Genomic DNA, 27,867 nt, shown 5'->3' with positions numbered 1-27,867 from the left:
GAAATTATAAATGTTCTTTCTTAACACGCTTAATACAGGAAACCAGTTTCTAAGGGCAAAACTGGGATTTGAACTTGTGTTGCTATTTGTTGTTTTGCTTCCATGACAAATGCATACCCCCTGAGCTATCGTCCCGGCCTAAACCTCTAGTTGTTTCAGAAGGTGGATAGGTGTCAGAAGTAAGTTAAGTAAGAAATGTGAGGATGAAGTGGGACAAACAGATATTAACTTTAATATTTTAGGATTTTCTAAACATAGTAAAGAGCACTAATATTTTTTTTAATACCAATTTGAAAAATCTCAATATCTATAAAGCACAACTTTTTTTAAATCTTGTTCATGATTTCCTGCATGTCTCAACACTTAAGGCCTCATTCAAAGTTGGGAGGTAATGCTAAAACCTGCAGTATTTTCTAAATACTACCTGTTTTAGTAACCACCTCATTACAGATAAGAATGCTACTTCCCTCTGGTGGTATTCCAAGGGAACACTACCAGTGCTTAAAAACCTTATTACAAGGAGGTATTCTTTCTTGAAAGTCTTCAGATTGTTACCTCTACTCAAGACTCTAGAGATGGTGGTAAAAACTGTACACAGTCCCCAAACAATTATTTCTTTTTTTCCCGTACTGGAGGGCAGCACACTTGTCTGCCTTCAACACAGGGAAAAAACCTTTGGGATGAGGACATTGGAATGTTAATGGAACCCAAGACCCTTTTCCTAATGCTGCTTCTTTCAGGTGTGAGGTAGATGGATGAATGTGGGGCGAATCAAAGACAAATGGTGATTGTTTGAGATTTAATTGAGAGAGGTGCCAGAAAATGCACTATTGTATTTATGATTTCCACATCCTACTCGCTATCACAGTAGCACACCTGAGAGATAACACTCAACAAATGTGGATAATGCCACAAATGAAATCGTTCTAGGAAAAATATGAGGCCTTGAGTTGATTTCCCCCAAAGACTGGGTTTCTTTTTAAAAATGTCAAGTGAATACAGGAGATGCAGAAAAAAATGTTTTTAAAATAAAAATTAATTTCTGAAAATGCAGAGGCATGATTGTGTGAAAAATATAATCTTTTTCTACTTTATTATTAAAAAGGGTCTGCCAAAAGAGGTGTAAAAAGCACTAGACAAATCGTAGGTATCGAGGCGAAGATGTGGGCCAAAATACAGAGCATACTAATACACCATTGTAAGAGGATAAAAGATCGTGACAAGGAAACGGCCCAGAAGTGGCAAGCAGAGGAAGCTAAATTAGTACAAAGAAATGAGCTAAAATTGTTGTAGAGGCGTCAGTGTCCACATCAGTGCACATGGAGATGGCAGAAAACACCCAAGAGTTTGCAAACACTAGAATTTCTGCAGTTTGTTCAGAAGGAGGTCAAGGACAGTGGGGAGGGGGTCCACAGTGCCCTGGCCCACAATGGAAACAAGGAGCAGCGAGGAAGAGGTTTCGAGGAGCAAGGGTGGAAAGTTTTGGAAGAATGGGGCTGAGAGGGGGAGGGATGGGCATTCACAATGTTGGAACTGTGGGGATTGGGGGCATTTTTCAAGAGAATGCAGGAGCAGACCAGGGAAGGGGTATAACTATGGCCCATCATCCCAGGGACCCCCGCAAGGGCCAACACCCAGGATGACTTCTATACCCTGTGAGACACACCAGGCCTACACCCAGTTACCTCTGCAGGTACATGGTCCACCAGTGCAACAGCACCAAACAGTACAACAGTACACACCCTAGCACACCTTCCAACAGGGACGTGGCACAACCCAATTCAACAGAACACCAGTACGGTCACCCACTTTCGAGGCACAGCCATGGTGGGGGGAAACTTCTTTTCCTTTAATACTAACTGGCATAACTCTTGACACGCAAGGCTTCTCTGGGGCTATTTCTATAGTTCCATAAACCAAAGAGCTGGACATAAAGGTGGGAGGGAGTGTTAAGCAGAATTATATGAAGTAACCTTTGGGAACACCACACACAATTAGGACTAAAAGTGACAGTACAAATTCAACTTTGGTACAAGCCTGTACTACACAGTAAAGTGGTAGCAATTGCTGAGCCTGTACTACAGAGTAAAGTGAGCGGTATCAATAGTTACACATAGGATAGCAATTACTATGATTCAAACAATCACTGACTCAAGGTTTCTGAGTAAAAGAATATACATTTATTTACACATCAGTTATTAAACATTTCACTATTATCAAGCAGTTGAAAAATCACAATCTTAATAGACCACACCACACTCAATAGATTCTGGACAAGTTAGGCTCAATATTAAGTGTGAGCAAATGGCACTCTAGTAATTTAAAAGGGAAGGAAAGAAAAAGTTAGACAGAAATTGAGCAGCGCCAACAAGTAAGTAAGCAGGGCAATCTCGAAAAAAGAACTACAGTGAGGAAATCAAATTCAAGGGGCCTGGCCCAAATTCAATGGACCAAAGTCTTTGCAGAGATCACACAGTTCAGGGTAGTTTGCGGTTAAGTATTTGCCAAGAGTTCAGAACAAAGTTGGCTGGATAAAAAGTTACTTTAAAGAATAAAGAAGGACAAGCCCTTGGATTGGCGAAAGATTTCACACACTTTCACCGTGGCTGGACGAAATGAACAACGGGTTAGCACAGAACCTTTAGAGCAGAAGAATGCTGTAGCTGAGGCAGACGTTCCTGGCAGGTCCTGCAGGCTCACGTTTCCTGAAGCGACTGTCGGACTGACAAGAAGGAGGAAGACTGGAGGGTCCGGCACTGCTCAGGGACGAAACCATCAGTGGAGCAAAGTGACGAACAAAAGATGCGCTCCTTAAACCCCAAGCAGGGTCCGACCTTACTGGCTATCCGGTTCACTGTAGCTGTGCACAGCAAAGTCGACCAGAGGAGGGAGGCCTGGCTTGCAGTTTGGCGAACTGGTTGTTCCCACGAGCTCAAGGGGAGAAGATTCCTTGCAGATCTTCCCTGTCGTCGAATTTCGGAGATTCAGACATGCAGAAGGGCTTCACCGGGAGGTTCAGTCGTGGTAGAGGTCCTCTTCAGTCAGCTTCTCTTCAGTTCTCTCGATCCAGTGGCGACTCTGCCTTCTCAGTCCCAGAGACCTGCTTTTTATGCAGTTTTCCCCCATTCACACAGCCTGGCTGTCAATCACACAGCAGGTTGGCTGTCCTGGTGGGTGCCTAAGGAGGGTTTCTGTGCAGAAGCCTGCCAAAGGTCTGCAAACAAAGGGACCAAACCTAGTTTGATGCTCAGAGTGAAACACGAGAAAGACCTTCACAAAAAGAAATGGCGAATAAACCCAGCTGGAACAAAATAAAAACAAATATGGTCCAGCGGGTTTAAGTTTGAGGTTACTAAGATAGCCTAAATCAATACCAGGGCTATTTATTATAACCGCAGTACGAAAAATAGGGTAGATACCACTGCCACCAGCCAAGTCTTAATTAAAAGGGAAAAAAACAATGTTCCATGAGAGACCGACAAAAAAGGGATGACTATTAACCCTTTCCAGTATCTATGTAAGATAGTTTGTACCCGGGTCTGTAGTTTTAAAAAGACTAATAACGTCACTGGCAACTTTACATGTTCTGGAAGACAGTAGTCAGTCCCAGAAAATGGAGTCTCAGTTGGGAAGTCTAGAAATACAACCCTGTGTCACTGCACTGAAGGTGCTGTGTAACACACAGTAAAAATATGATGCATGATGCCTATGGAGTAGGTGAGGCACCACAAGCTATGAACACAAAAATGTTAAATACACACAGCAAAATACATGTAAGAGTAGGAAAAAGGGTCCACACCCTTACCAGGTGAAAAACATAAATCCTAGAAATCCAGCAAAGCTGCTGAGGGTCTCAGTAGGTAAGGGAAATTAGCCATTTTGGAGAATTCTCCCTAACAGGGAGAGTGGTGCATGCTACCTTATTGTATTCTGAACGTTCTCATGTCAATCTATTGGGCAGAGACCTGCTCAGCAAATTGAACATGACAATCTCATTCACAGACCAGAGGATTGTTTGTGACATGCCAGGAATGTGCACAATAAGAGCAATGGTAGTAATACCATTGTACTGGCAGGGGAGGTAGTGGTCCGTTGGATACCCATAGATCCAGACATGTTTATATATGGAATATCAGTACTAATGGAGGCGGTGTCGCAGATTGACAAGAACTATTGGAGAGTGCCGATATATTTTATCTTTTGCACTATGGTGTTCCCGGAGTTGGTGGTGGGCACAATATTGTCCCAAAGACCTGCAAGGGTTGTTGGTGTCAGCAAAGAGAGTGTTCGTGCAAGGGACAGACAGGGATGGGTGCGAGTGGCACGCAACGCTTTGCATTGACCCCACTGTACCTCTGAAGGTGGTGACAGATGCAGAATTATTTGAAAATCATGAAGGTGATGGAAAAATAATACTAGAAATGTATATCCCCTGTGAAATCATGGTACAGTATTGAAGAATGATGGATGTTGTGGCCCCACCCCGTTTCATTGAAGCAGACCTAAAATATGTACCTAAAGCGGTTGTGGACCACAATCAACACAATGTAAGGCTTTTACACGAAGTTACCCCAGTACACATAACACTAAAAGTAGAGGCAGTGCTGCATTGGGTGAAGCAGTGCTCACTATCAAGAGAAGCAGAGGAGGTAAGTAAAGACACAATACAGGCCCTGCTCGACCAAAGTATAATAGTGCCATCCACATCCCTGTGTAAAGGCAATGGGGGCAATTGGAGGATGATCCAGGACTTATGCCCTCTAAACAATGTGGTACAAAAGGAATTTCCTCTGGTCCCTAACCCTGCCATCATTCTATGTAGTATCACCAAGGAGGCGACCCACTTTACAGTTGTGGATTTAAAAAACACCTTCTTTTGATACCTTTGCACACCGATTCGCAGTACCTGACAGAAATTACCCATGGCGGAATGCGCTTCGAACACACTTGTTTGCCTCAGGGGTACTGTGAGAGCCCAAGCATTTTTAACAGAATATCGCATGCTGATTTAGGAAACATTCAACTATCCAGTAGGTGGATGATTTGCTTGAATGTAGTGACAGCAGCACTTCCGGAGGGACTCTGTCACACTCCTGCAATTGCTTGCCTGTAAGGGGTACAAGATTGACAAGGCAAAACTACAGTATTGCGAGCAGGAAGTGCTGTATCTAGGACAGATAATATCAGAGAATGGCAAAATGATCATACAAGTTCAAGCGGCATCTGTGCGCGCCACACCCTGATGCACCACAGTTAAAGACATACAACATTTTTTAGGGTTATGGAACTACTACAGAGCATTGATTTTGGACTATGCAGCATATAACAGACTGCTCATGCAGCCCCTAAAGAAGCACAGAAAAGCGATAACAAACTAGAGTGGACAGCAGACATGATACAAACGTTCAATGATCAACATTACTGTAAATATGTATAACAGCAGTAATGAGCATATTAACAACTATAGCAGACAAACAGGTACACCTGTACGTATGAGCATGAGTATATTAGAACATTTTTCCCAATTGTTCTTAAGATCATTTTTCGTAACGTAAGCATTCATGATGATATTAGCAATAGAAGTGTTGTGAACAAACACATAGGGCCACATAGGAGAATGAAAAGGCAAGCATGGAGACTGAAATATGATGCCTACCATCGGCTAGGCCTTGATGCTATTGAAGATGTGTGACATACTCAGATGACCAACAGTCGGTACAGTCGGTACATGGATATGAGTGTGGTAGGGAGCGAAACAGCAAATGGTAGCTGTTATGTGTACCAATCATAGAGGCACAGTGCCTGGTTCATTTTGCACCATGTAGGGTTAAGGGCACCTTCCAGGCACACAGTGTTCAGATCCCCTGCAATGTAACAATAGTCCAAGAGACACTCAATGCTTACAGCAACCATATTTGGTGATCCAAGGACTTAAATATATAAACAACAGATGGCAAGCGACTACACTCAGCTCCATGGCAGAGGGGCTCCTAGGATATGAAGAGGGGCTACTGGCTGGAGTGGAAGAAACTTGCACACAAATTTGGACAATGGAAAAACCAGTGAAAGTGCAATGAGAAGAAACTTATGAACTTTGCTTCCACAGTGAAATAACTATTTTTATCGTTTCTAATGAACGCTGCAATAATACTCTACTGATTCCAGACCTGAAAAGAGGCACATTGGCAGTGATGGATTACTACTGGGTCTGCAGCCAACAAGCATACTAGCACCTCCCGCCATCATGAAAGGGCTACTGTTTGCTAGCAACGCTGCACTCAGCACTATTGGTAATCCCGGAAGAACATTTGCAAGAGGGGTCAATACCCAATACAGCCCGGACCGTTACTCTCGCATTTGAAGAATAGAACATGTTACCACCACCAGAGTTTCACATCCTACCTGGAAGAGGGCAAAATGAAAATCTGCAGAGGAAGAAGAGATCAAACTACCCATCAAGAGACTCTTGTGCTTTGCTCAATGAAATGACTGATGAATACCGATTTTTCACCTCAGCGGAAACATTCTCCTCTTCCCTATTGATACCTGACGTACAGGCTGTGACAAATGCAAAATGGCTGCAGATTGTATGCTGGGAAATGGACCAGTTGGCAAATGCACCATGCATGGGTTCAATTTCAAAAGGGTTGAGATGAGCAACCTGAGACTGATGACGATGCAGAATTGCTACATCTTTGATATGTTGACGCCAATGGAAAGATGTGTGTGCCAAAACATTGCTGATTCCTGCTGCACATTCATACCTCCTGAAGGCACAGAGAACGGGTCATTATCTCACATAATTGCAGCTGTACATGGTCTAGGAGTTTGCATGAAGAAAGAAGGGGGAATACAAGGAAATTACTAGTTTGATGTTGCATTCGATTGGGCCCCATCCTGGTTGGGCACCATCGAGAAGAGGCTGGTGTCTGTCATTGTGGTCATCTTGGTCATCTTCTGCACCTGTCAAATGGCTCTCCAGTGTTGTGCCAAAGCAGTGCCTAATAGCGTAACAATGATTGTGTCAATTGGGGTTTCAAAGGTACCTTGCAATACAAAAGATAGTGAAATAGAGACTGACCACTCCATCCCTCACATGGTTCCCATCCCCTATGGAGACGAAGTAGACCATTTGTTTCACATCATTATTGTTCCACCCCCTGACCTTGAGAATTATAAAGAGGTATAAGTGAATCTGGCAGGTGATGGGGGATGTATCTATATGACATTCACACCTGAGGAGTATGCGTGGTCAGGGGAGAGTCTACGGTCTGTGAGTAGGGCCTGGATACCAGAAAAGTGAACCCCACCATATGAGGAGGTGGTGAGAAGGAAGAACGAGTGCATATATGGAGGAGTTTGTTACTGTGAAAGTCATGAAAGGGGGGAGTTTTGGGAAGAGAGCAAGCTCATCCAACCCCCTAGGTGCTTTAAGGTAAGGTGAGCTCCATTGAAAGAACTATAATAAACCAGGGGGGAGAGGGGTGTCCTAAAAGTCCCCACACAATCATGACATTGTATACAATTTAGACATATAGACATGGTGCACGTATATAAGTGAATGCCCTTTTTGTAGATATTAGTAGCCATAGTCAAAGCACAGGGCCTGCACGGCCATGCAGTATTCAGTGTGTTTGACACAGGCCACGGGCCTGAAGGGGAAATCTGGATAGGCTCAAACGTTGAGGAGAGAGGCCAAGGGTGCAACTTCCACAGAAAACCTTCTTTGTTTTAAGGTTGTTGCCAATATGTTTGTTCTAAAAAGAATGTGTCCTGCACGGCCACGAGACAGAACTGGGCGTCTTGGTGTATGTGTTAGCACAAAGAGGCCAATGCAAGCCTCCAACCTGCACCCAGTTAACTACGAGTTATAAACCCTACAACTGCCCTAGTCCTGAGACCTCTGAATTCCAAGACACCAGTTGACCCCAGCCCACCAACCATAAACCAATCAACTATAAAGATCTGACAGTATGGTCATCCAACCTTTATTTTACAATGGCATGGTTTGTAGTGCGAGGTACAAGGAGGGATACATTATATAGTTCAAAGGCCAGGGTGAAAACCTGGGGAGCTGATGATGCGATCGGGAATGAGTCAAGCATATGTGGGTCAGGTTAACCTTGAAACTACCCCTGTGCCAGACTTCGAGCCTGCCAGGTGCATTGTATAATGACACAGTAGCATTGTTCACAAATTTAGCGAAGTGCTTCCTTGGCCTAGGTTCCTTGGAGATGATGAGCCCAGCATAACCCACAAGATGGAAGATGGACAGACTGGGCTGGGACCAATGACCTGGCATCCCCTATGGATCAGGCCAACCATGTACAGGGTCGCACCAACCAGCCATGCAGGTTTTCACTGTCTCCGATGTTCTTTGCTGTTGCACCTATTGTTGTCAAAATAAATAAATACTTGTTTTACTTGCAAGAGCATATTGGGGCTTTTTCCCCAGTGGGTTGTATTTTTTCTGGTGTGAGCGTTTAGGGTCATGCCTCCACAGGGCAGTAAACTGACATACCACAAATATGAACTCCATGGTTCTCACACAAGAGGAACATATAGAGTGGACAGATGGCTTATTTTACGACAAAAGCAGATTCATTCATTAGATGGCACGTTTTGACTATGCTCTCTCATACAAAGCTGCCAGCTGCAAAACTAATGCAAACCAACAAAGCAGATCTGTCATCTCACTTCCAATCAATCAATGACTGACCTTGTCATATAGATTTGTTTACAGGTGTCATGTGCTAGACCATGAGTCCTTAGCCTACAGTTTAAATCCAGGGCATGGTCAAATATTATATTTTACATAGAGAGAATATGTTTGCTCATTCTTCTGTAGCCATATGTCTTAGAAAAAAACAAACCCTAAAGAGTTTCTCAGTCATCTCTTCATTTGACATCAAATTCGCAATATGATTTTTAATAATTAACACAATTGTTAAAATACCTAACATTATGAAGCAATGCGGAAAATATGTTTGTTGCATACCCAAGCATGTGTCTGCAAACACAGATTTCAGAAATCATTATTTCATTAAATCAGCATATTGCTGACATGAATTTATTAAAGAAGAAGAACAAAATGGTCTTCAGCAGTGTAGAATAAATGATGCCCCCTCCTTTGCTTATGTCAAAAATAAAATATAAAAATAATAATCATCCAATGAAGATTGGGCATGTGCATTCTTTATATGTGTCTAACTGTGAGGTTGGCCAAATGGAAATACACAGGTCCAACACATAGTGTGACATAATTATGACAGCAAGGGTGATTCCAGACTGGACATGCTTTACACTTATTAAAGCTCTTGAGACTCAGGTAAGATTTATGCCACTCATGGCAGTCGCATGCACAAGCTGCTAGTATCACAGCTAATATAACTGTATTCTGAAAATATGAAACTGAATGGGCATTATATTTCAATTACAGTGATATTGAGAACAATGGTTTTACTCTGAACCCCTCCACTAATGAAACATATAATACCTCACCAAGAACAGTGGTGAGTAAGCAGTTCAAAATCTTGTAATAAGGCTAACCAGTATCAGTTAACATTATACATTATTAATAATGGCACCTACTTATTTAATTTTTTCGAATATAAGTATTGGAGATCATTGAACAAGCTTCAATACCCTACATTCAATGGTGGAAACATTGACATAATTGGGTGAGTGCTTTGTAACTCCAAGTTCACTTAACATCGGAAACCGGACACAGCATGGTTAGAATTGACAGGGAAATCTGCACCCTGTGGGACTGGAAAGATTCTAATTAGATCATGAAAGTGAATGAACTGTTACTTACCAATCACATCAGGTGCAATTTTCACTTGGAAGTGTGGTTGTCTAGCTACTCTCAGATTAAGAGCATGGAATAATAATGTTAATTAAGATACACCAGTACATGATGGGATAATAATGTAGCACTAGTTCGGAGATGTCACGCCATTTTTATTGTTATACTCTGACAGTATTGTGCAACCAATTCGTCCTCACTAATTATTATTATATATTATTATTATTATTATTATTATTATTATTATTATTATTATTACTGTTATTATTTCTTTCTTATCCCCCCAAAAAAAACTTCTCTCTGCTCATTTATCTTTGTGGCTACTTAACTTCAGCAGATGTATGTGATAATAGATTACTGCCAACCAATCAACGATCTGTTAAACCAGTTTATAATGACTCATAAAGGATCACATTAACATAATGAATGATTTGTATACATGTTTTGTTATACCTGAGATAATGGCACTGATGGACAACATTTGCCCATGTTAAGCCTTGAAAAGTTCTGGAATGGTTGAAACACGTGTCAGCAAGGGCACTTTTGTTTTATTTGATTTATTGTTTATATTTTATTTTTGCCATGATCTGAGCAATAAGACTGACTATTTGTTTTCTTGTTCTGTACAAATTATATGAGTTGTATTTGACAAAAGAGCTGACTATAGGATTATTGCTTTATTATATATAATCTAATTGCATATTCTTACAATTCACAGATAAGCACAATTATTCTGGTATAGAAATGTTAAACATGTTGGACACAACATAGGCCAGGGCAGAGTCTATGTACACTAGAATCTATAGCCATCCCATTCTATTTTGAGTGTTTTTCCATCAACTTTCAACCTAAGCACATCTTAATTCCTGGACGGCCCTCTTCGTTGTATTGACATAATTCTGACATAAGCATGGGGACTTTGGACCCTTTTCAAATAGTGTTAGCACAGAGGAGAGCATTCTGACATTGGAAATGCTCCTGGGAAGAGGATTGCCTATCCCCATTAGATGAGTGCTAAATCTGGAAACCTGGAAACCATCAGGAACATTGGGTCTTGTTTATGAGGGATTTTGAACCAACTTAACATGGATGCAAACTTAATTTCCTGAAAACGGCTGGAACAGACCAGGAGGGACCTGCTGAATGGGAAATGCCCAATCCACTCCTGGTTCCATGCCATTAAAGATCAATTTAAAGTGAGCTTGAAAGCTCCCCAAATGTAATTAGGTAAACCCCTATGATCATTGCCCTACGTCCCTGGAGTACTAGGACATTGGAAGGTAATTTCTACTAAGGGGTGCCCATTCCAAATAGAAACATCCTAATAATTGGTTTGAAAGGTTACAGTGTGTCACATTATTTTTAAACTTTAGTGAGATTTGACAGCATATATAAACAGTGCAGTTTTAGTAGTGTGAGTTATATCCTGATTTCATTTTATTTGAAACTGAAGGATATCACATTCAAAGAAATGCAAAACTGCTTTCTAGGTGTTGTGAGTACTCTATAAAACAGGCAACATTTCTCAGCACTGACATTGTAGCATTTAAAAGTAATATTTAAAAAGTACCTTTAGTGCCACCAGAGGAATAGTCGAAATTAAACCATTGTTCCAGGATCTGTTCCATGGCGTAATGGGTATCAGTTTGATACTGTGTTTTCTGTGACGGATGTAGTTAGTTAAACTAAATTAATAAATGAGAGCAAGTTTAATTGTGTAATTTGTGTTAACATAAAAAATGATGCATGTAGGTGCCATGCAACCCATGGCTTTCCTGTGTTAACATTTTTTATAAATCAGGCCCTTAATCTTGAAGTGAAAAGGAGAGGGAACTGATGTTTAATAAAATCCAGTAGAAAAAGAAAACCTTCTCCCAGGTTAGGGTGGCAGAGTTGAAATTGGGTGTGTTATAAATTGGTGACACTACTACTTAACATGAAACCTGGAGGAGTTTGATATGAGTCACTGTGGTCTTATTTTAAATGACACACACAAATTAGAACCCCAAAGCACCATATTTGCATTGGAGGCTCGAAGCAAGCAAATATTCCTTGATAACAGCATTTGTAGGTAATCTTGGGGAAAGCAAAAGTCCTATGTATTATAAGCAAGTGTACGTTTATGTTTAGATTAATAATGTTAGCATATTAGAGAAAATAAAAAAAATTACAGGAATTCTGGTATTGTTATGACCCACGTGTCATCTTAACTGATAAGAGGCATATTTAAATCTAATAGCTGGTAAGCAGCAAAATTGCAATTAGAATGTTTTAGTTATTCAGACCTCACTGTGTTTACACAATCAGTCGTGAAAATTAGTGTTTGTGTGTGAAAAATAGTGAGATAAAGTCATGGCAGTCATGTTTTATTTTTAGAACAGCTGTTTGTGATTGTGTTACGTTGTGGTGACTTCCGCTGCATAAAGCTGGGGACCACCTTTGCTGTGAGTGCACATTTAATAACTTTATTTAAATAAATTTGAGTTTTGATAAAATCGCCTGTTTCTTGCCCAGAATTGTTTGGTGAGACTATATATCTATGGGTCAATTAGATCAAAGTGTCCAGCTAGTGTATTATTCAAATATTACTAAAAATATATCTTTCACCATCCTACCATCATCTATAGCATGTGATGCGTGCACGGGTTACATGTGAGCCTTCTGTGCATTATAACATGTACAATAGTGGCATCTCTACTGTACACTATCAATTTCCACCACTAAAATGAGGTTAGAAATGGATTGGATGGAAAGTAGAACAAAAGACAGCAATTGTTATTTCTGGAATGCGTTCAGTTATATGCCAACAATATCACTTATGTTACAACTGGGTGGTGGCAAAGTTGCAATTGGGTGGATTTTCAGAAATGCCACTGAAATTAGTGGTAATTACCCCTGGTAGTATTCCTGCTAAATATTTTGCCAACTCCTAACGATGCCCTTAAAATATTGTTACGTTTTTAGCTCAGCCATAACACTAAATGGAGATACAAGGGTGTAGAAGCACCTCCTCACTGCGGTAGTAGAGGTATTTGTTATGTAACATACTAACGCCTAAGTAACTTCCTTTTCACTTCCATATTAGGGAGGGCTTAAAAGATAGATAATATCATCAGCAAGTATCATCAGCACTCTTGTGGAGTGCTGATGATACTTACCCTGCCTCAGGGTCGGTGCAGTCCCCATGCACTCTTCACAAACCACATTGTGTCTCAAGGAGACCTATGGGTGACATGCCCAGCACAAGATGAGTAATAGACAGTTCTAAAAATTGGTAGTTCTAGCCTGCCTTTGCCAGATGCATAATCCTGTATAGTATGGAGCAGGTGGTCGGGCCAGAATTCGGAGCACATTAGCTTGGGCCATGCCCCTCTATATATAAGGTCCTAAAGTGTAGCTGTCAGTTCAGTAGCATACACTGGCTGTGGAATGAGAGTGCCCAGAGCCCCTCTTAGACGACCACTAGATAATGGGTAGTAGTGTACCAGCAGAGGTAGCATAGCTCTAGTGCTGATGGGAAAAGCACCCCTTTAATTAAAGCCAGCAGGGCAGTTTAACGCTTTGGAGAAATGAATGATGCAATTTTGTTAAGAAACATGTGCAAACAGCTGTTATGTCTAAACAAGTAAAACAGACTATTAATGACTTAATACATATTCCCTAATCATGTCCTCTGCGAATAAGTCACACGTCATGTTTTCCTGTTTAAATGAGGACTGAAGACACTTTGTTCAATGTTATATGTACAGTAAGATTGTACTTCCCCCTTGGATGTGGCATCTTAATGTAAGGCATGTACACAATACCAAGTGATTGCTTCATGCAATCATAGTATATGACGGCTGGGCAACTTGTGATGACAGTTCTAAGGCCAATAATGAAAAACTGTAAAAACAATTTGGTCTATATAGCTGAATGTGTGTTTTGTAATGTTCATGTAAGAGTCGTTCAAAAGCAGACGTGTTCAGTTGGAATCTGATGGAAAAGGCCGGTGCTTCTACATTAAGAGGAAGAATGCGCATTGAGTTACTTTACTAAGCATGGGGACATTCATGTCATTAGTATCCAGTGACATACAAAACATCGTCAGGGACGTTTTCTTTCATTTATTTGTTCTGTTTTGAAAAGAGTCAAATCCTGAATATAGCCAAGCCCGATCATTGCAGTAGTCTATATGATAAAAAGGTCCCATGGAATGATGTGTCTACTTTCGAAAGTCCCTTTCCCCCATTCACTCTCTCTCTTTCTGAATCCTTTCCCCCATTCACTCTCTCTCTTTCTGAATTCTCTCCTTCCTTTGAAGAAATGTCTTAATTGATTGTTTTAACTAATAATGTATGCCACAAAACACACTTATCCTGATCCTCCATTGGATATTAATTATGTCTACCATTGATACTGGAAAACAATTATGCAGATCAGGCCAGAATAAAAATGCCAGGGAAGATCTATGGCGACCCGACTCTTTGCCCTTCATTCAGAATGATGTGTAGGCAGGGAAAATCAATTTGCTCAGATTTCCTTTATGTCCTCTTATGCAGATCTGCTGCAGTTCTGTGTGAGAACTGCGTGTAGTAACTGGGACCCATTCAGAAATCAAGTGGTCTGAAACCTTTGGCTCTCTAGGTGTTTTGGGCTACAGCTCCCATCATGCTTTTTCAGCATAGCCAATTGTGAGGGTTCATTGAAGTTAGTATTCAAAACATATAGGGCCTGATTTATTGAATTTTCTGCATGCTAAGTGACTTTGCACATTAATCAGCACACAAAAGTCTGTTTATCGATGTATGGAACTGACTTTGCATGCTTCTCTGGGCCCTTGCCGGTACTTTGCACAGGTCCATCCCATCTCTCTGTGCATTCGAGCGACTTGTGCAAGACCCAATGCAAATAGTGGCAGGGGCCTAAGCAATGAAGTAAACAGGGGGCAGAACATGCATATTTGCCATTCCCCACACAGAATGAGGAACAGAATGCATTACGTGGGCATGCTGAGGGATGGCCTGTGCAAGTAAATCGCATGCCCAGAAATGCGCAAAACCAAGCGCATTCATTGATCTGACCATGCAACGTCACATCGGGGAAATCAGCATGCAAAGATCCCAATCTCACTGCCACATGAAGGCATGCACTGATTCCCAATCACATAGGAATCAGCACATCAAGGTAAGGTCCGATTAGGAATATAGGGGTGCGGGAACGCAGGTGGGGTGCAAATTGTAGTTAGGGGTGCACATATGCAGATTAGCAGGGTGCAGCAGTAGTTACAGGGGTTAGCACACAGATTTTGAGTTATGAGTTAAGCAATGCATATTAATAGGGGTGCAGTTATGGGTTACAGTGCACCATACACATTGTCGCTAGGGTGCTGCCTTGGTTGCATGGTGCATGACTTTGCAGACGCGGAAGGCACATAGGTTGGTATATGTGGCTATATCTGCTCTGCATGGGGGCATGTCATGGGCATTCCGGCCGCTACTTGTGCTTGGGGTTACTTTGCAGGTCAAATTCCATGAATACGCGGATTGCGCATAACATGCTTTTGTATGCAGGTATGCACAAAGTGATGTTATACACAGAGAACTTTGCTGGGTCTATGCTCTTATTCTATGAATCAGGCCAATAGAGAACCAAGGGTTGCAAAATCATGCAGTAATCCCTCACTTGTGCAGATGCATCTCATGGTGTAGTGGAAAGGTTTCTCTTTGGCTCTCCAGAAGTCTGTCACAGGGCCTCATTACGAGTCGGTCGGTAGGGGATACCGGGCACCGGTAAGGAGACCGGTGCCGGTAATCCCCTACCGCCCGATTCCAAGGTGCCCTAATGGGAATCGCTTACGGGTCCCGTTAGGGGACCAGGCCGCTAATTACGGGCCTGCCATTAGCAGGCCCGTAAATAGCACCTTCCCAATTCCCATTGAGCCCTCTAGGGGCTCAATGGGAATGGGGAATGGTTGCTGCAATGGGGACCTACCGGTCCCGCCAGGGTCGGACTAGACCGATAAATCCCCATTGCACCACACCGGACTCGGTCCCGTTATTGGTTGCAGTCATGGCGCAAATAGCGCCATGACTACCACCAATCTCGTAATAAGGCCGTATGACTATAACTTCAATCAACCCTAGTCAGCATAGTCAATGGTGAGGGATGATAGGAGTCACAGTGCAAAACATCTGGAGAGCAACAGGTTGAAGACCCCTGCTGTGGGGAATCAGCATTTGCATCACTACCAATAGCCCCATTGTCCAATGCCTCCAGCCAATTTTCTACCTGCTTCCCATGCAGTGCAAGAAACTGGTGAAGTATTCACTTTATATGGACGTGAATGAGCATCTTAAAAACTCAAGATCTCAGATTATCCTTAGCCTGGAGAAGAAAACAAGAGAAATCCTGAACAAACTTCAAATGAACTTGGCCACCCTAGTTTCAAACCCATTGAAAGTGAAAAGATCATTAGAAACAAGAGACTGGATAGACACAGTCACTGGTGTGAGATCTCTCAATCCCCCAAACCTACTACTCAAAGTGGAGAAAGAAATAGGTTGTTTACCACAATACCTACAAGAATTCCCAGACAAAACAGTGAGAAACAACTTTTTGAGACTCAGATTAAACATCGCTCACACCGGGGAAATCTTGGCAAAAAGAAATCATGGGGACCAAGCAAAAAACTCTGTGAACAATGCAAAACACCCTGCAAACAATCACTAATACACTGATTAATGGAGTGTGAAGGCACCTGGGAAGCCAGATTATTGCTAATCGGGAAATTTGTGGCCAAAGAGGAGGGCCTAATATCAGAGTTTTTTTGGGACAGAATGATAGCCGGACATGAGACAGGGATGTCATTTAGGGGTCACCAGACGTCGCAACTGCGACCTCTGAGGTCTCCCATGCGACCTCTGTGGTCTCAATTTTGACCTCTGTCTAAAAAAACGAAAGAAAGTTTAAAAAGGTTTTTTTGTTTATTTATTTTTTTGGTAATGCAAGCTCCTGGGCTGTGGCCAGCACCATGTGGCTCTTTACTTCTGGAGTGGCTGGCTTTCTTGTTCAGGCCCCTTTAAAAAAAATAAGAAAAATAAAAACAGGAGTGCCACAAGTCTAACACTTTCAGCACTGACTCTAAATAAGAAAGAATAGGAATACCAAATAATGTGTCTTTCGGGAATTCTATACAATAATTGCTAGACTCATCAAAGGTTTATTTCAGGCACACTTCGGGGGGGAGTCCATGATTTAGTCCGTTCTTAAATGCCTCAACTCAGCCTTTCATACTTCTGAGGTCGATAAATGAGTACCAACACAGGTTGGGTGATATTGGGTGTACATTTTATCTATATAAAGCGCTTAAGCGTAAGTGCTATATAATAACACATCATTATCATTTGGTCATGGTTGTCTGCTTGCATTCACAGTAATTTAGTAATATGGGCCTACACAAACTGATCTTAACGATACGTATGGAGATCCATTCTTGTATGAAATGTCATCACATTATAGTGATATCGTAAACATAGTTTTCGTAGTGTACAATGCTATGTAATGCCACTTCCTGTTTTGTCAATGGGTGAAAGGTTGTGTTCCATCGCTTCCTGCAATATCACTTCGGGGCGGGGTCAAGTGACATCACTTCCTGTGATGTCATCATGGGGTCAAGGGTTGTGTGATGTCACTTCAGCTATCCCTGGCATTTTGGTGAAATGACGTCCCTGACATGAGACCATGCTAACAGTAACAATAGTACAAGTTAGGAAAACAAGTAGCATCACAATATTAAGGGAAAACACATGTAATACGAAAGACTGTGGCTATATTGCTGGTTCCCCCTGGGGTCTTATGGTCTTTCCTTTTCTTTTTTCGCCTTCCTTCTTTTTTTTCTTTTTTCTTTTCTTTTTTGCTGCTGCTATATGACTGTGTTTTTTTGTAAAGGTTTTGTTTGTTATAACCACCACAAATAAATAAAAAAATATATATACGAATATCATGTCCTCATGTGATTACCTGCAGAGTGTTGGTGGCAATCTGACTCCTAGCCACAGGGAGCAGTATCCTGATTCCGGAAAAAACGAATGCATTTCTGTGGAGTTTACCTGCTACATCTACAACTAAAAAACAGAAGGCACTATTGGAAATAATTGCCACCATTTTCAGGATATTGGCAGCCATTGCTGGTCTCAGAAATGAATGCTGGCACACCCAGCAAAGATCAATAGAGATGCTTTGCATGCAACAGAGAAAGGCTCCGGAAGCCAGACTATGCCCGGGTCCACATGCATTCTCCAGCTGCGTGCACAGAATCACAAGAATCCACCAGCGAGACGCTGGCACGTGGACATGCTGTCATTCAGGCTTTCGCTGCCAGGATTTCTGGCCTCATAAAAAAAAAAATCCCTGATTGGATTTGGTCTCATGGATTGTTCCTGTTTTTCTGGTGCCAACAGAAACCTGGCAGTGTCCATAGGAAGCCATGGTGAAAGGGCTGTCAACATGTTTGCAGCTGTGGTCCCCACTGCCGAGCTCCACTGCACTACATGTGTAATCACAGCAGCGACCACACTGGATCCACTGCCTTTGCACATTGACGATCCTGTGTTTCCACACCCTGGCTTGCAGGCATGCAGTGATGTGCCACGCCATATATGCCGTGTGCAGAGACAGAGCGGAATCCCAGAAAAGAGACAGACCAGGCAGGAGCATCATCAGCCTTACAACGAGCCCATGTGAACTGGAATGTGGGTGCCTGATGGATATTTCTGTGAGAGTGACCCCCCCCCCAGACTGGAAATAGAAGCTAATGGGGAGGCATCCTTGAAACTAAGGTCTCTAGATGGAATTAACACAATTGGAGAGGGTAAACCAAGTACTTGTGGGCACTTAGGTTCGTTTTAGAACATTCTAGTACAATATATAAAGCAAATCAGCTGCAGATTTCGGCACCAATTAGGCTGAGCTCCTGCCTAAATAATTAACAAATTCAAACAAGATGTGCCATCATCTAATGCGCTTTTTGCAAAGTATCTCAAGCTAGTACTCAAAGTTTTCCTCAGAGACAATAGGCCAATTATTTGTATGTTTTGTCTTTTTTAATTGACAAACTGAAAAGATATTTTCCAAGTAGTAAAACATTAGTTGTTATAGATGAATAGATCATAATGTTGCTTGCTATACTTTGCCAACACGTGTTTCGACCAACATGGTCCTTTTCAGGGCAAAACCCACATGTTATATTGAAAGTCTGCTTTTAAAAAAATGGGTACTGACAAATCCCCTCTGATTACGTATTCTCCTCGTTACCACGTTTATTGCTTCTCATTGAATATTATTCCCAAATTCAAAGTGACTCCAAATCGTGTAAACCCTAGGATTTATTGCCTCCAAGTTCCGACAGGACTGCACTCAAGAGGGAGTCCGAGATTTCCAACTACAGCAATCGTGCAATGCCACTGTGATCTGCGGCTTATTTCACCGGCAGACTCTGTTAGGTGGATATTCAATAGCACCATGGTGGGTATTCATGGCAACACATAGAGCAGGCTCCTCATGGCAATGTGCTTGCATGTCCTGTGTGACAGTTACCAGAATGAATACTAAACAGCATTGTTTCACCTCACAAAGCCATCATTTCGACAACACACACAGACACAACAGTGTAAACATCCTTATTGCAAGGCTTCATATGCACACTATTAGAACCATACAATGGGCCTCATTATGAGTGTGGCAGAAAGGCAACAACGGCGCATTGTTACCTCACCACCACACTACGAGTTCTGCTCTTACCAGGCGTGCATACCAGCACCCACGAGCAGAACTCATGATTGCACCAGCACCGTTATTAACGGTGCCGGTGCAACCATGCTCCTGACCCCCATTCTGCACTATGGGGCAGAATGGGGATCGGGAGGCCAGCCATAACGGCACCCGCGAATAGGCAATTACCGGGTCCGCCAAACTCGGCATGACCCGGTTATTGCCCATTCGCGGATGCCAGAAAAAAACAACTCCGGCCAGAGTTATAGTGAGGGCCAATGACTCATGTACAGCGAGAAACTGTACGAGGACTCCTGCAGTGGCGCTGCTTCATGTGCAGCAAGGAACCGCATGATGACGTCTTTAGAAGCAGTGCTTCATGTGCAGCAAGGAACCGTACGATGACTCCTGCAGTGGTGCTGCTTCATGTGCAGCAAGGAACTGTACAATGACTCATGTGCAGCAAGGAACTGTACGATGACTCTTGTAGAGGCGCTGCTTCATGTACAGCAAGGAACCGTACGAGGACTCCTGCAGAGGCACTGCTTCATGTGCAGCAAGGAACCAAATGATGACTCCTGTAGAGACACTACTTCATGTGCAGCAAGGAACCATACGAGGACTCCTGTAGAGGCGCTGCTTCATGTGCAGCAAGGAACCGTACGATGACTCTTGCAGTGGTGCTGCTTCATGTGCAGCAAGGAACCGTACGATGACTCCTGTAGAAGCACTGCTTCATGTGCAGCAAGGAACCATATGATGACTCCTGTAGAAGCAGTGCTTCATGTGCAGCAAGGAACCGTACGATGACTCTTGTAGAGGCGCTGCTTCATGTATAGCAAGGAACCGTATGAGGACTCCTGCAGAGCCACTGCTTCATGTGCAGCAAGGAACCATATGATGACTCCTGTAGAGGCACTGCTTCATGTGCAGCAAGGAACTGTACAATGACTCGTGTACAGCAAGGAACCGTACGATGACTCCTGCAGTGGCGCTGCTTCATGTGCAGCAAGGAACCATATGATGACTCCTGTAGAGGCACTGCTTCATGTGCAGCAAGGAACCATATGATGACTCCTGTAGAGGCACTGCTTCATGTGCAGCAAGGAACCATATGATGACTCCTATAGAAGCAGTGTTTCGTGTGCAGCAAGGAACCGTATGATGACTCTGGTACAGGGGCTGCTGCATGTACTGCAAGGAACCGTACGAGGACTCCTGTAGAGGCACTACTTCATGTGCAGCAAGGAACCGTATGATGACTCTTGTAGAGGCGCTGCTGCATGTACACAAAGGAACCACACGAGGACTCCTGCAGAGGCACTGCTTCATGTGCAGTAAGGAACCATATGATGACCCCTGTAGAGGCACTACTTCATGTGCAGCAAGGAACCGTACGATGACTCCTGCAGTGGCGCTGCTTCATGTGCAGCAACAAGCCATTTAATTATTGAAGGGGGGTTCAAGTACAACACTCAATCCATAGTATCTTCAAGGGGTTCTACATCGTGTGTAGCATTGAAGCACGTGATGTTGAGGAGGTGCTGCTTTGGTTATACCATCAAGCATATGGTTATAGTTGTAGGTGCACTTTCTCAGTATGACATTGAACCCGGTGATTATTAGTATAGTAACACTGCTTCATTAGGCAGATAATGGCTGATATAGGGGTCCTGGTCCATGGATAGCATACAATCGTAGGGGCACAGTTCTATGCACCGCATTGAAGCATAGCAGCAGCATTGGAGGGCTACTGCTTCATGTATGCACATGTGCCATATGATAACTGCTGTGGAGTCACTGCTTCGCGTGTAGCAATGAGCCATTCGATTGCGATTGTGGGAGGGGTTCGTGTAGCGCACTGAAGCCTGCAATCGCCCTATGTCTATAGCACTGCTGGAGATTTTTACTCCACTTCAAGGCCCCCAAAGGAATGATTTTCCACGTGTGGAATTAACTCAATTGGTAAACCCCCGTTACCCCCTGATGCGTCCTACTAACTCCAGCATTGGGGCTCAGCTCTCGGGTGGATTTAGCGTGATTGCGAACGCTAGAAAAAGTAAACACGTTTCCAATATTTGCACAGGACAAACCACTGCACTTGAAATCTGATCACCGCGTTTCCTCTCCCCTCACACCACAGCAACCTAAAATGGAAAGAGACAATACCTGGTGGGGAAAATGCTGTATTCCCCCGCGGTGACATCACAGTATGCGATTATGAAATACGGCGGTGACGTCACAGTTTGAGAGTACAGCATTTGGAATGAGTTCACATTGGCTTCCTGTGAAAGCCATACACAGCAAGGCTTTTGGAGTAGGGCGCTGTTTCATTTAGTCAATGGGCGTAGGCTCGCCTTGCTGAGGCGATGCTTCACCTTTAGCAATACCTTCTGATTCACGTTAAAGGAGCATTACTTCCTGCACAGCAATGAACCGTAGCATGGCTTGTGAAGGGGCACGGCATCATGTATTGCCATGCATGATATGCATACCGCTTTATGTACTGTGTTATAAACGAGTCCACATCATGTACAGCCTTCATATGAACAGCAGAGAATTGCATTCTTGTGTTTGTTTACTTTGCTGTAAATAGTTGTTGGTTTGTAGCCTGCAGCCCCCCTGAGCTGTAATCTCTGTAATCGCTATCCTAATATATGGCGCCCCTGGCATGCGCCCAAGGGTGTCCCCGGAACTCGCTCCCGGGGGTGCTGGTAATGACATCACCTGCGGCCCTCTGGGCCTCGCAATTCATTGTTCTCTCTGTTGAGTTGATCGTGGTCAAGCGATCACACAGTGTCAGCTCCTCGGACTCTAGCCCATGCTGGCTGCTGCCACGCAGAGCACTCAGCCGTCCCTTCCGGCAGCCAAGGAAGAACGCTTATGGCAACACTAACCCCCGAGGCATGTACAAGGAAGAGTCAAGGTGTAATGAGCAAACACCTACCTGGATGGTCTGGCTCTGGTACACTTTAATCACATGGAAATTGAAGCTGTAGATCCCTTTCCTCGGCGCCACAAAGACGGATTCCAGTGTGAAATAGTTCCCAACATTTACTAGGATCTAAGAAAGCCAAGAGGAAAGCAGAATCAGAGAGCTGTGAGCAGCCTACGGAAACCTCTGCTGCCGCAGAGTGGCACACTACAGGCGTGAGTTGGCAAGCCGTGCATGCAGGCTTGTATATTAACACAGTACACCATGCATGCGCTGGCGGAACATTCTTACATGAGGCAACGAATGTGCTTTGTCAGTTTGTTTTGCTTTAGTTGCTTAACAACAGCGCATTCAATCTGAACTACAGAAACAGACAATGTACACACATATGTACTTCGTTGGATATGTGTATGTTATATATGTGCGGTGCGTGTGTGTATATGTTTGCATGTGCACGCAGACGCACGCCCTTGTGTATGTGCTTAAACATGTTTGGGGGCGAAGATTTAACAGACAACAAACTTAGATAGGGAAAGTTCAACTTGTATTGTTGAGTTTTACCTGTGGAGTTGAATTAAAATAGGGGGGGGGTCGTGTCCAGTTGCCACGAGCTTGGGCACCAAGGGATCTCTGGGGGCACGGGAAATAATCAGAGGGAGGGGCAGGGCAGGGGAACAGGACAGCAGGCAAGAGCTGCAGGGCAACCCTTGCACACACCAGACATGGAGAGACAGCCCGGTGCCACAACACCCAGTACCCCCCTTGCACAAACACTTGTGACACCACAGGATGAAGGGGGCAGAACAAAGGACCAACATCAGGGGAAAGGTCAGCAGGAAGGGAGGTCCAGGGCCACTTACCTAGGTGAATGGCCCTCTGAGCCAGCCGGCCATGAGGCAGGAAGCCTCTTGGGCAGGAATACATGCCCTCATGCAGGAGAGCGAGAATATGAAGGGAGGCCTGGCTGAGGTAAGCCAGCTCTCCTTGGTACTCAACACTGAGTACCAAACAGTCTTCTGCGTATGCAGAAGACTCTCTTCTTCTTTCCCCAAAAATCACCCACCCTAACGTTTGAAGAAGAGAACACAGGGCAACGAACAGGGCCCACAAAGTCGTGGTAAGAAGTGGCGGCAGGGTCAGGTAGATGCCACTGGCCCGGTGCCCAAAAGATGACAGTTGTTTATTATTGTGTTGTTTGGATAAATACATGAGCCCAATCATTATGATATGTCTGTCTGCAATAAAACCCCACAGCCTTTTTATTGCCAACCACTAACAATACGCCTCAGCTCGTTCATTATCTCAGGTCATTTTCGTTACGGCACCAAAGGGTAACGGGTCCGGACGGCTTTGACCTCTCTCACCTCCTCAGATTATTGCAAAGTGTTCATTGACGGAAGAAAGGTGAGTGTTCAGCACAAAGAAAAATACCCCCCGCCCCACCCTCTCAGCCACTGCCCGGGTAATTGGAGGATCTGTCATGAGCGCGGTTCTATTCCTTCATAGTGTGGCTTCCCCCCTCAACTGTAATTCACCCGGGAGGCTCATCAGGCACCGAGTGCCAGGCAGCGCGCCGACCACCCAATTAAGCAGACTCTTGGAGAGTGGCGACTGCCAGTCTGTTGAGTGCAGGAGAGGGTGGCTGTGCGACATTACAATAGAGAGAGAGAGAGAGGGGGGGGACGTGTAAAGCGTGTGTGCTGGTGCCAGGGTGGAACTTCGGCTTCCCAAATCAGGGCTTGAAACATCTTCCCCGCTCGCGGGAGCCTAAATATCTCATCGCCTTGCTTGGAGGGCGCCGATTACACGGCAGAAGGAACGTTGGCTGCGTGCTCTATGCTTGCGCTTCTCTGCACGTTTGCAGTTTGCACGCATCTGTGTAGGAACCCTGCCCCCGCCCCCCACACACCTGCGCCCCCCCCCCCAACCCGCCAGAGTGGAGACCCTCCATCCCGAGAACTGCCGGCTTCTGGTCTGCCTGCGTTCATTAGCGAAGTTGCTTGGGTGCGTGTTGCATGTCATCGGATGTTCACACGCCTTCCCAGCCGGCTCAGTAAAGAAACGCCCTGTTGCCGGGCACTCGCCTCTACGAATGGCTGTCTTGTGATCAGCAACTATTCGCCTATGTCACCCCTCAGCGCAGCGGGCATCCTTAGCTGTCTGCAGTGGCTCTGTGCCACCAACCCGTTACTCAGAGGATGCGGGGATGGATAAGGTGCTCGTCACTCTCCCATCTAAGACCCGATCTCCCGTCTATGCAGCTCACTTCTTCCAGACCTGTTCCTGTATTCACTGGTTACTCATCACGCAGCGTGGCAGCAAAGATCAGTGCCTAACGGGGGTCGAGTGGAATGCCTGCTGTTCAATAGAGAATATTCACACCTAGCGCACGCCTTAACCAATCGTATCTAGGCACTAGAGCCATAGAGCCTGCTGCTCCCTAAGTAACGAACGCCCTTTTTTATCAGTGTCAGAAGGATACAATGCTTAGTTGCCCCTGACGGGCTACGGGAAATGTCACCTCCTGATTGCAGCAGGGGAAGGAATTCGACTGAGCTGTCTTTCCTATTCGTATACTCTCTATATAAGTGCCGATGGCGGACTGCTTCTGGTCCGTTATGGAAGCATATCCACAACCCACCAGTGTGTAATTAATACACCGTCTAGGCTACATGAAGGCAAACCATTCAACTTATGTCCTTGCTGCTGCGACTCTGCACTCAATGAATTCCCCATGAATTATTTTGCATTCTTTAAACGGGAGACATGATAAGGTGAGCTGGCGCTGTGTGCCTTGCACCTGCCTGTTAATTCATCGCCCCGGTCCTCGCAAGCTTCGAATAGAATCGTCCGTTCAACTTATTTTTCGGCGGGGGGGGTTCGGGGGGGGGGCACTGGCGCGCCTTTCCTTACAGGCAGCCACCCTCCCTCCACTTGCCAGCTTGCTGCCGCGTTGCACAGTTCGGATGAGTTCTCAAGCAGCCGTGAAGCGACCCCGATAAAGAAGTGACATTATGGCTTGCAGGGCTGGACGCATGAGAGTGAGAGAAGGGACGCTTCGGCGAGGTGCGCCCTTCCCGTCTGGGCACTCAGTGCATTTCATCCAGTGCTCCTAACAGCTTACAGGGTCGGACTGGGGCATACGCTCCGTCCAGGCATCAATGGAAAAGTGGCCCACGATGAAACACTGGAACGCATTACTCTCCAGAGAAGACTGTCTGAGTAGTATCATAAAGGGAGTTTTTAAAATTTATTTTTTGGTAAAGCGTGTTGCAAATAATGAATAAGAACACATCTGCTTAGTAGAATTGGTGAAAACTAGTGTAGTACATTATTAAACTGGCCTACTGGGGTCAAAAACATGTAGCACTCTGTAAGAAAAAGGCCGATCTTAGAATCATGGCTGGCACTTCGGTCATTGGTGGCTTAGCAAGTGACCCTAACCCGCCACAACACAAGCGCGAACCGATTTGTTTTCCGGGATGCGTGACTGCATGTGTGGCTATTGACAGGTAGATGTTAAAATCAACAGCCATGATATTCGCATTCAACATGGGCAGCCATGATATTCGCATTCAACATGGGGCACACGCAGTGGGTGAACGAGGTTCCCAACATGCAAAAGTGCAGCTCTCCGCAGATTCGGAAAATACAATAAATAAATAGATAAACAACACTGCAAGTACTTTAGAAGTGACACAAGTTGCATATGTTAACATTTTCTTCAACATAAAATGTAAATGAATTATTGTCAATCAGACACGTTTTAGGGACAGCGAGACTTGTCTACTTGTATGTGGCTGTGTATTAAAAAGCAAACATGCATACATACAAAAAAAACGAGCGTGCACGCAACAGTGACCGTCCTGCACCAGTCCCTTGTGCCATTGTGCCATCCAGACCATTCTGAGAAGACTCCCTGAGGAATTGGTAAAATGAGGTAAAAAGAAGCAAAACAGCAGCCATGTCCGGCACAGAAAAGCACGGTATTTCCCTAAGGTGTCACTGCCAGACGACTTTGACGTTTAATCGTAGCGCTGCTGTTTTCCAACCCCCTCTCTGTTCTATACCTTGCACTCACCTGGTCGAAGTAGATGATCCGAGTTTTGTTGCTCATCTCCGACGGCTCGTGGTTCGTGCTCCGAATCGCTGAGAAGGCCACCTTGGAGTTGGCAGCTCGCACGGAGATCCCCAGAGGGGAGGAGGAGGACCCCTTGGAGTCCGCGGCGGGGTTGGAATCGCACACCACCAGGCACTTGCCCTCCAGGACGATGGGCTCGGTGTCGTTCTGCGCCCAGGCCTGGAGAGCGGGGAAAGTGAGAGCCAGCAGCACCGTCGGGACCATGGACAGCACCCGCGAGGCGCTCATGGTGATGGGCGGCTGAGGCTTCAGTGCGCGGGAACCACTGGGCTGCACTCCGCGCGGCAGCTGCGGTCTCACACTCTCAGCTATCTCCTCTGCAGGATGCAGAATTTCCCCTTTACCTTTTCCTCGTTTCTGATCTCTCTCAATCTCCCAAAAAGTCAAGGCGTCCTAGCCTCGTTCTTCCCCACTGCATCCGGAAGCCCTCGGGTGAATTATTGATGGGCGAGTCTCTGAAGAAGCACCATTGACGCTGCCATGCTTCCCCTCTGTCAGACCATCCTCCTCGCAGTGCGCTGGAGTCTGCTGCGTGCAGTGCAGTAATGATCACAGGCAGGGCTGCTGCTCACTTCTGCCACGCGCTGCGATCCCGTGTCTGACTTCATCGCCAGGGTGGTTTCTCACCACAGCTCCCCAAAGCATTGTGTCATAATGAGCCAAGGCAGCCATCGGTTCCCTATATCAGCTGATGCAGCCGGCGCGAGCCCCAGAATAGATTCTCAGAGGCACGGACGGGAGCATCTTGAAAGCCAGAAGTTCGGCCAACTCTACGCCACACTCGTTGCACTCAATTAATTTGAGATGCGATGTTGAGGTGCGCGCATACGAAATGCGCTGTTCATTGCACACGCACAAGTGCACCATTTAAATGTATAAAGCACGCCGCTGCTTTTGCATGTTATCACGTTACTGACAGATAAAGTAAACTATGGCAAGCGCACCGAATGACTGTCTGTTATCACAATGACCCTGCTTTTGCTGTGGGTTATCTGTAAACTGCAACTCTTTGAAGTTGCGTAAAGGAGTGTTGTACTCATTATAACGTGTGTTATGAATGCGCCTTCTCATACGTTGTTGCCGCTTCTGGACAATGTAATCAATAGATTATTCTATCACCCAGTGTAATTGTCTATCACCATGCATGCATGTGTCCATTTTTATTGCAGATATACCTCGCATATATAGCCGCAGTGTCTTTATCTATCTGGTAGGATGAAAGGCTGGTTCGAC

General features: G+C 44.6%; 1 protein-coding gene across 1 annotated transcript in view; it reads right to left on the bottom strand.

Annotated features, from left to right (window-relative positions):
• CBLN4 (cerebellin 4 precursor) overlaps window positions 1-27,181 on the bottom strand; it is a 237,553-nt gene extending 210,372 nt beyond the window's left edge. The window contains exons 1-2 of the mRNA XM_069651125.1: window positions 26,575-27,181; window positions 22,506-22,622 (exon numbers count right to left, since the gene is read on the bottom strand). Coding sequence (XP_069507226.1) covers window positions 22,506-22,622; window positions 26,575-26,862 — 405 coding nt within the window. The 5' untranslated portion in view covers window positions 26,863-27,181. The remainder of the gene's footprint in view (window positions 1-22,505; window positions 22,623-26,574) is intronic.
• Window positions 27,182-27,867: the final 686 nt, after the last annotated feature.

Source organism: Ambystoma mexicanum, chromosome 3p (genome assembly GCF_040938575.1).
Source record: "Ambystoma mexicanum isolate Mex_15411 chromosome 3p, UKY_AmexF1_1, whole genome shotgun sequence".
Lineage (NCBI taxonomy): Eukaryota > Metazoa > Chordata > Amphibia > Caudata > Ambystomatidae > Ambystoma > Ambystoma mexicanum.
The sequence above is the reverse complement of the archived record's forward strand: the minus strand, read 5'-3'. Positions and strand labels throughout refer to the sequence as shown.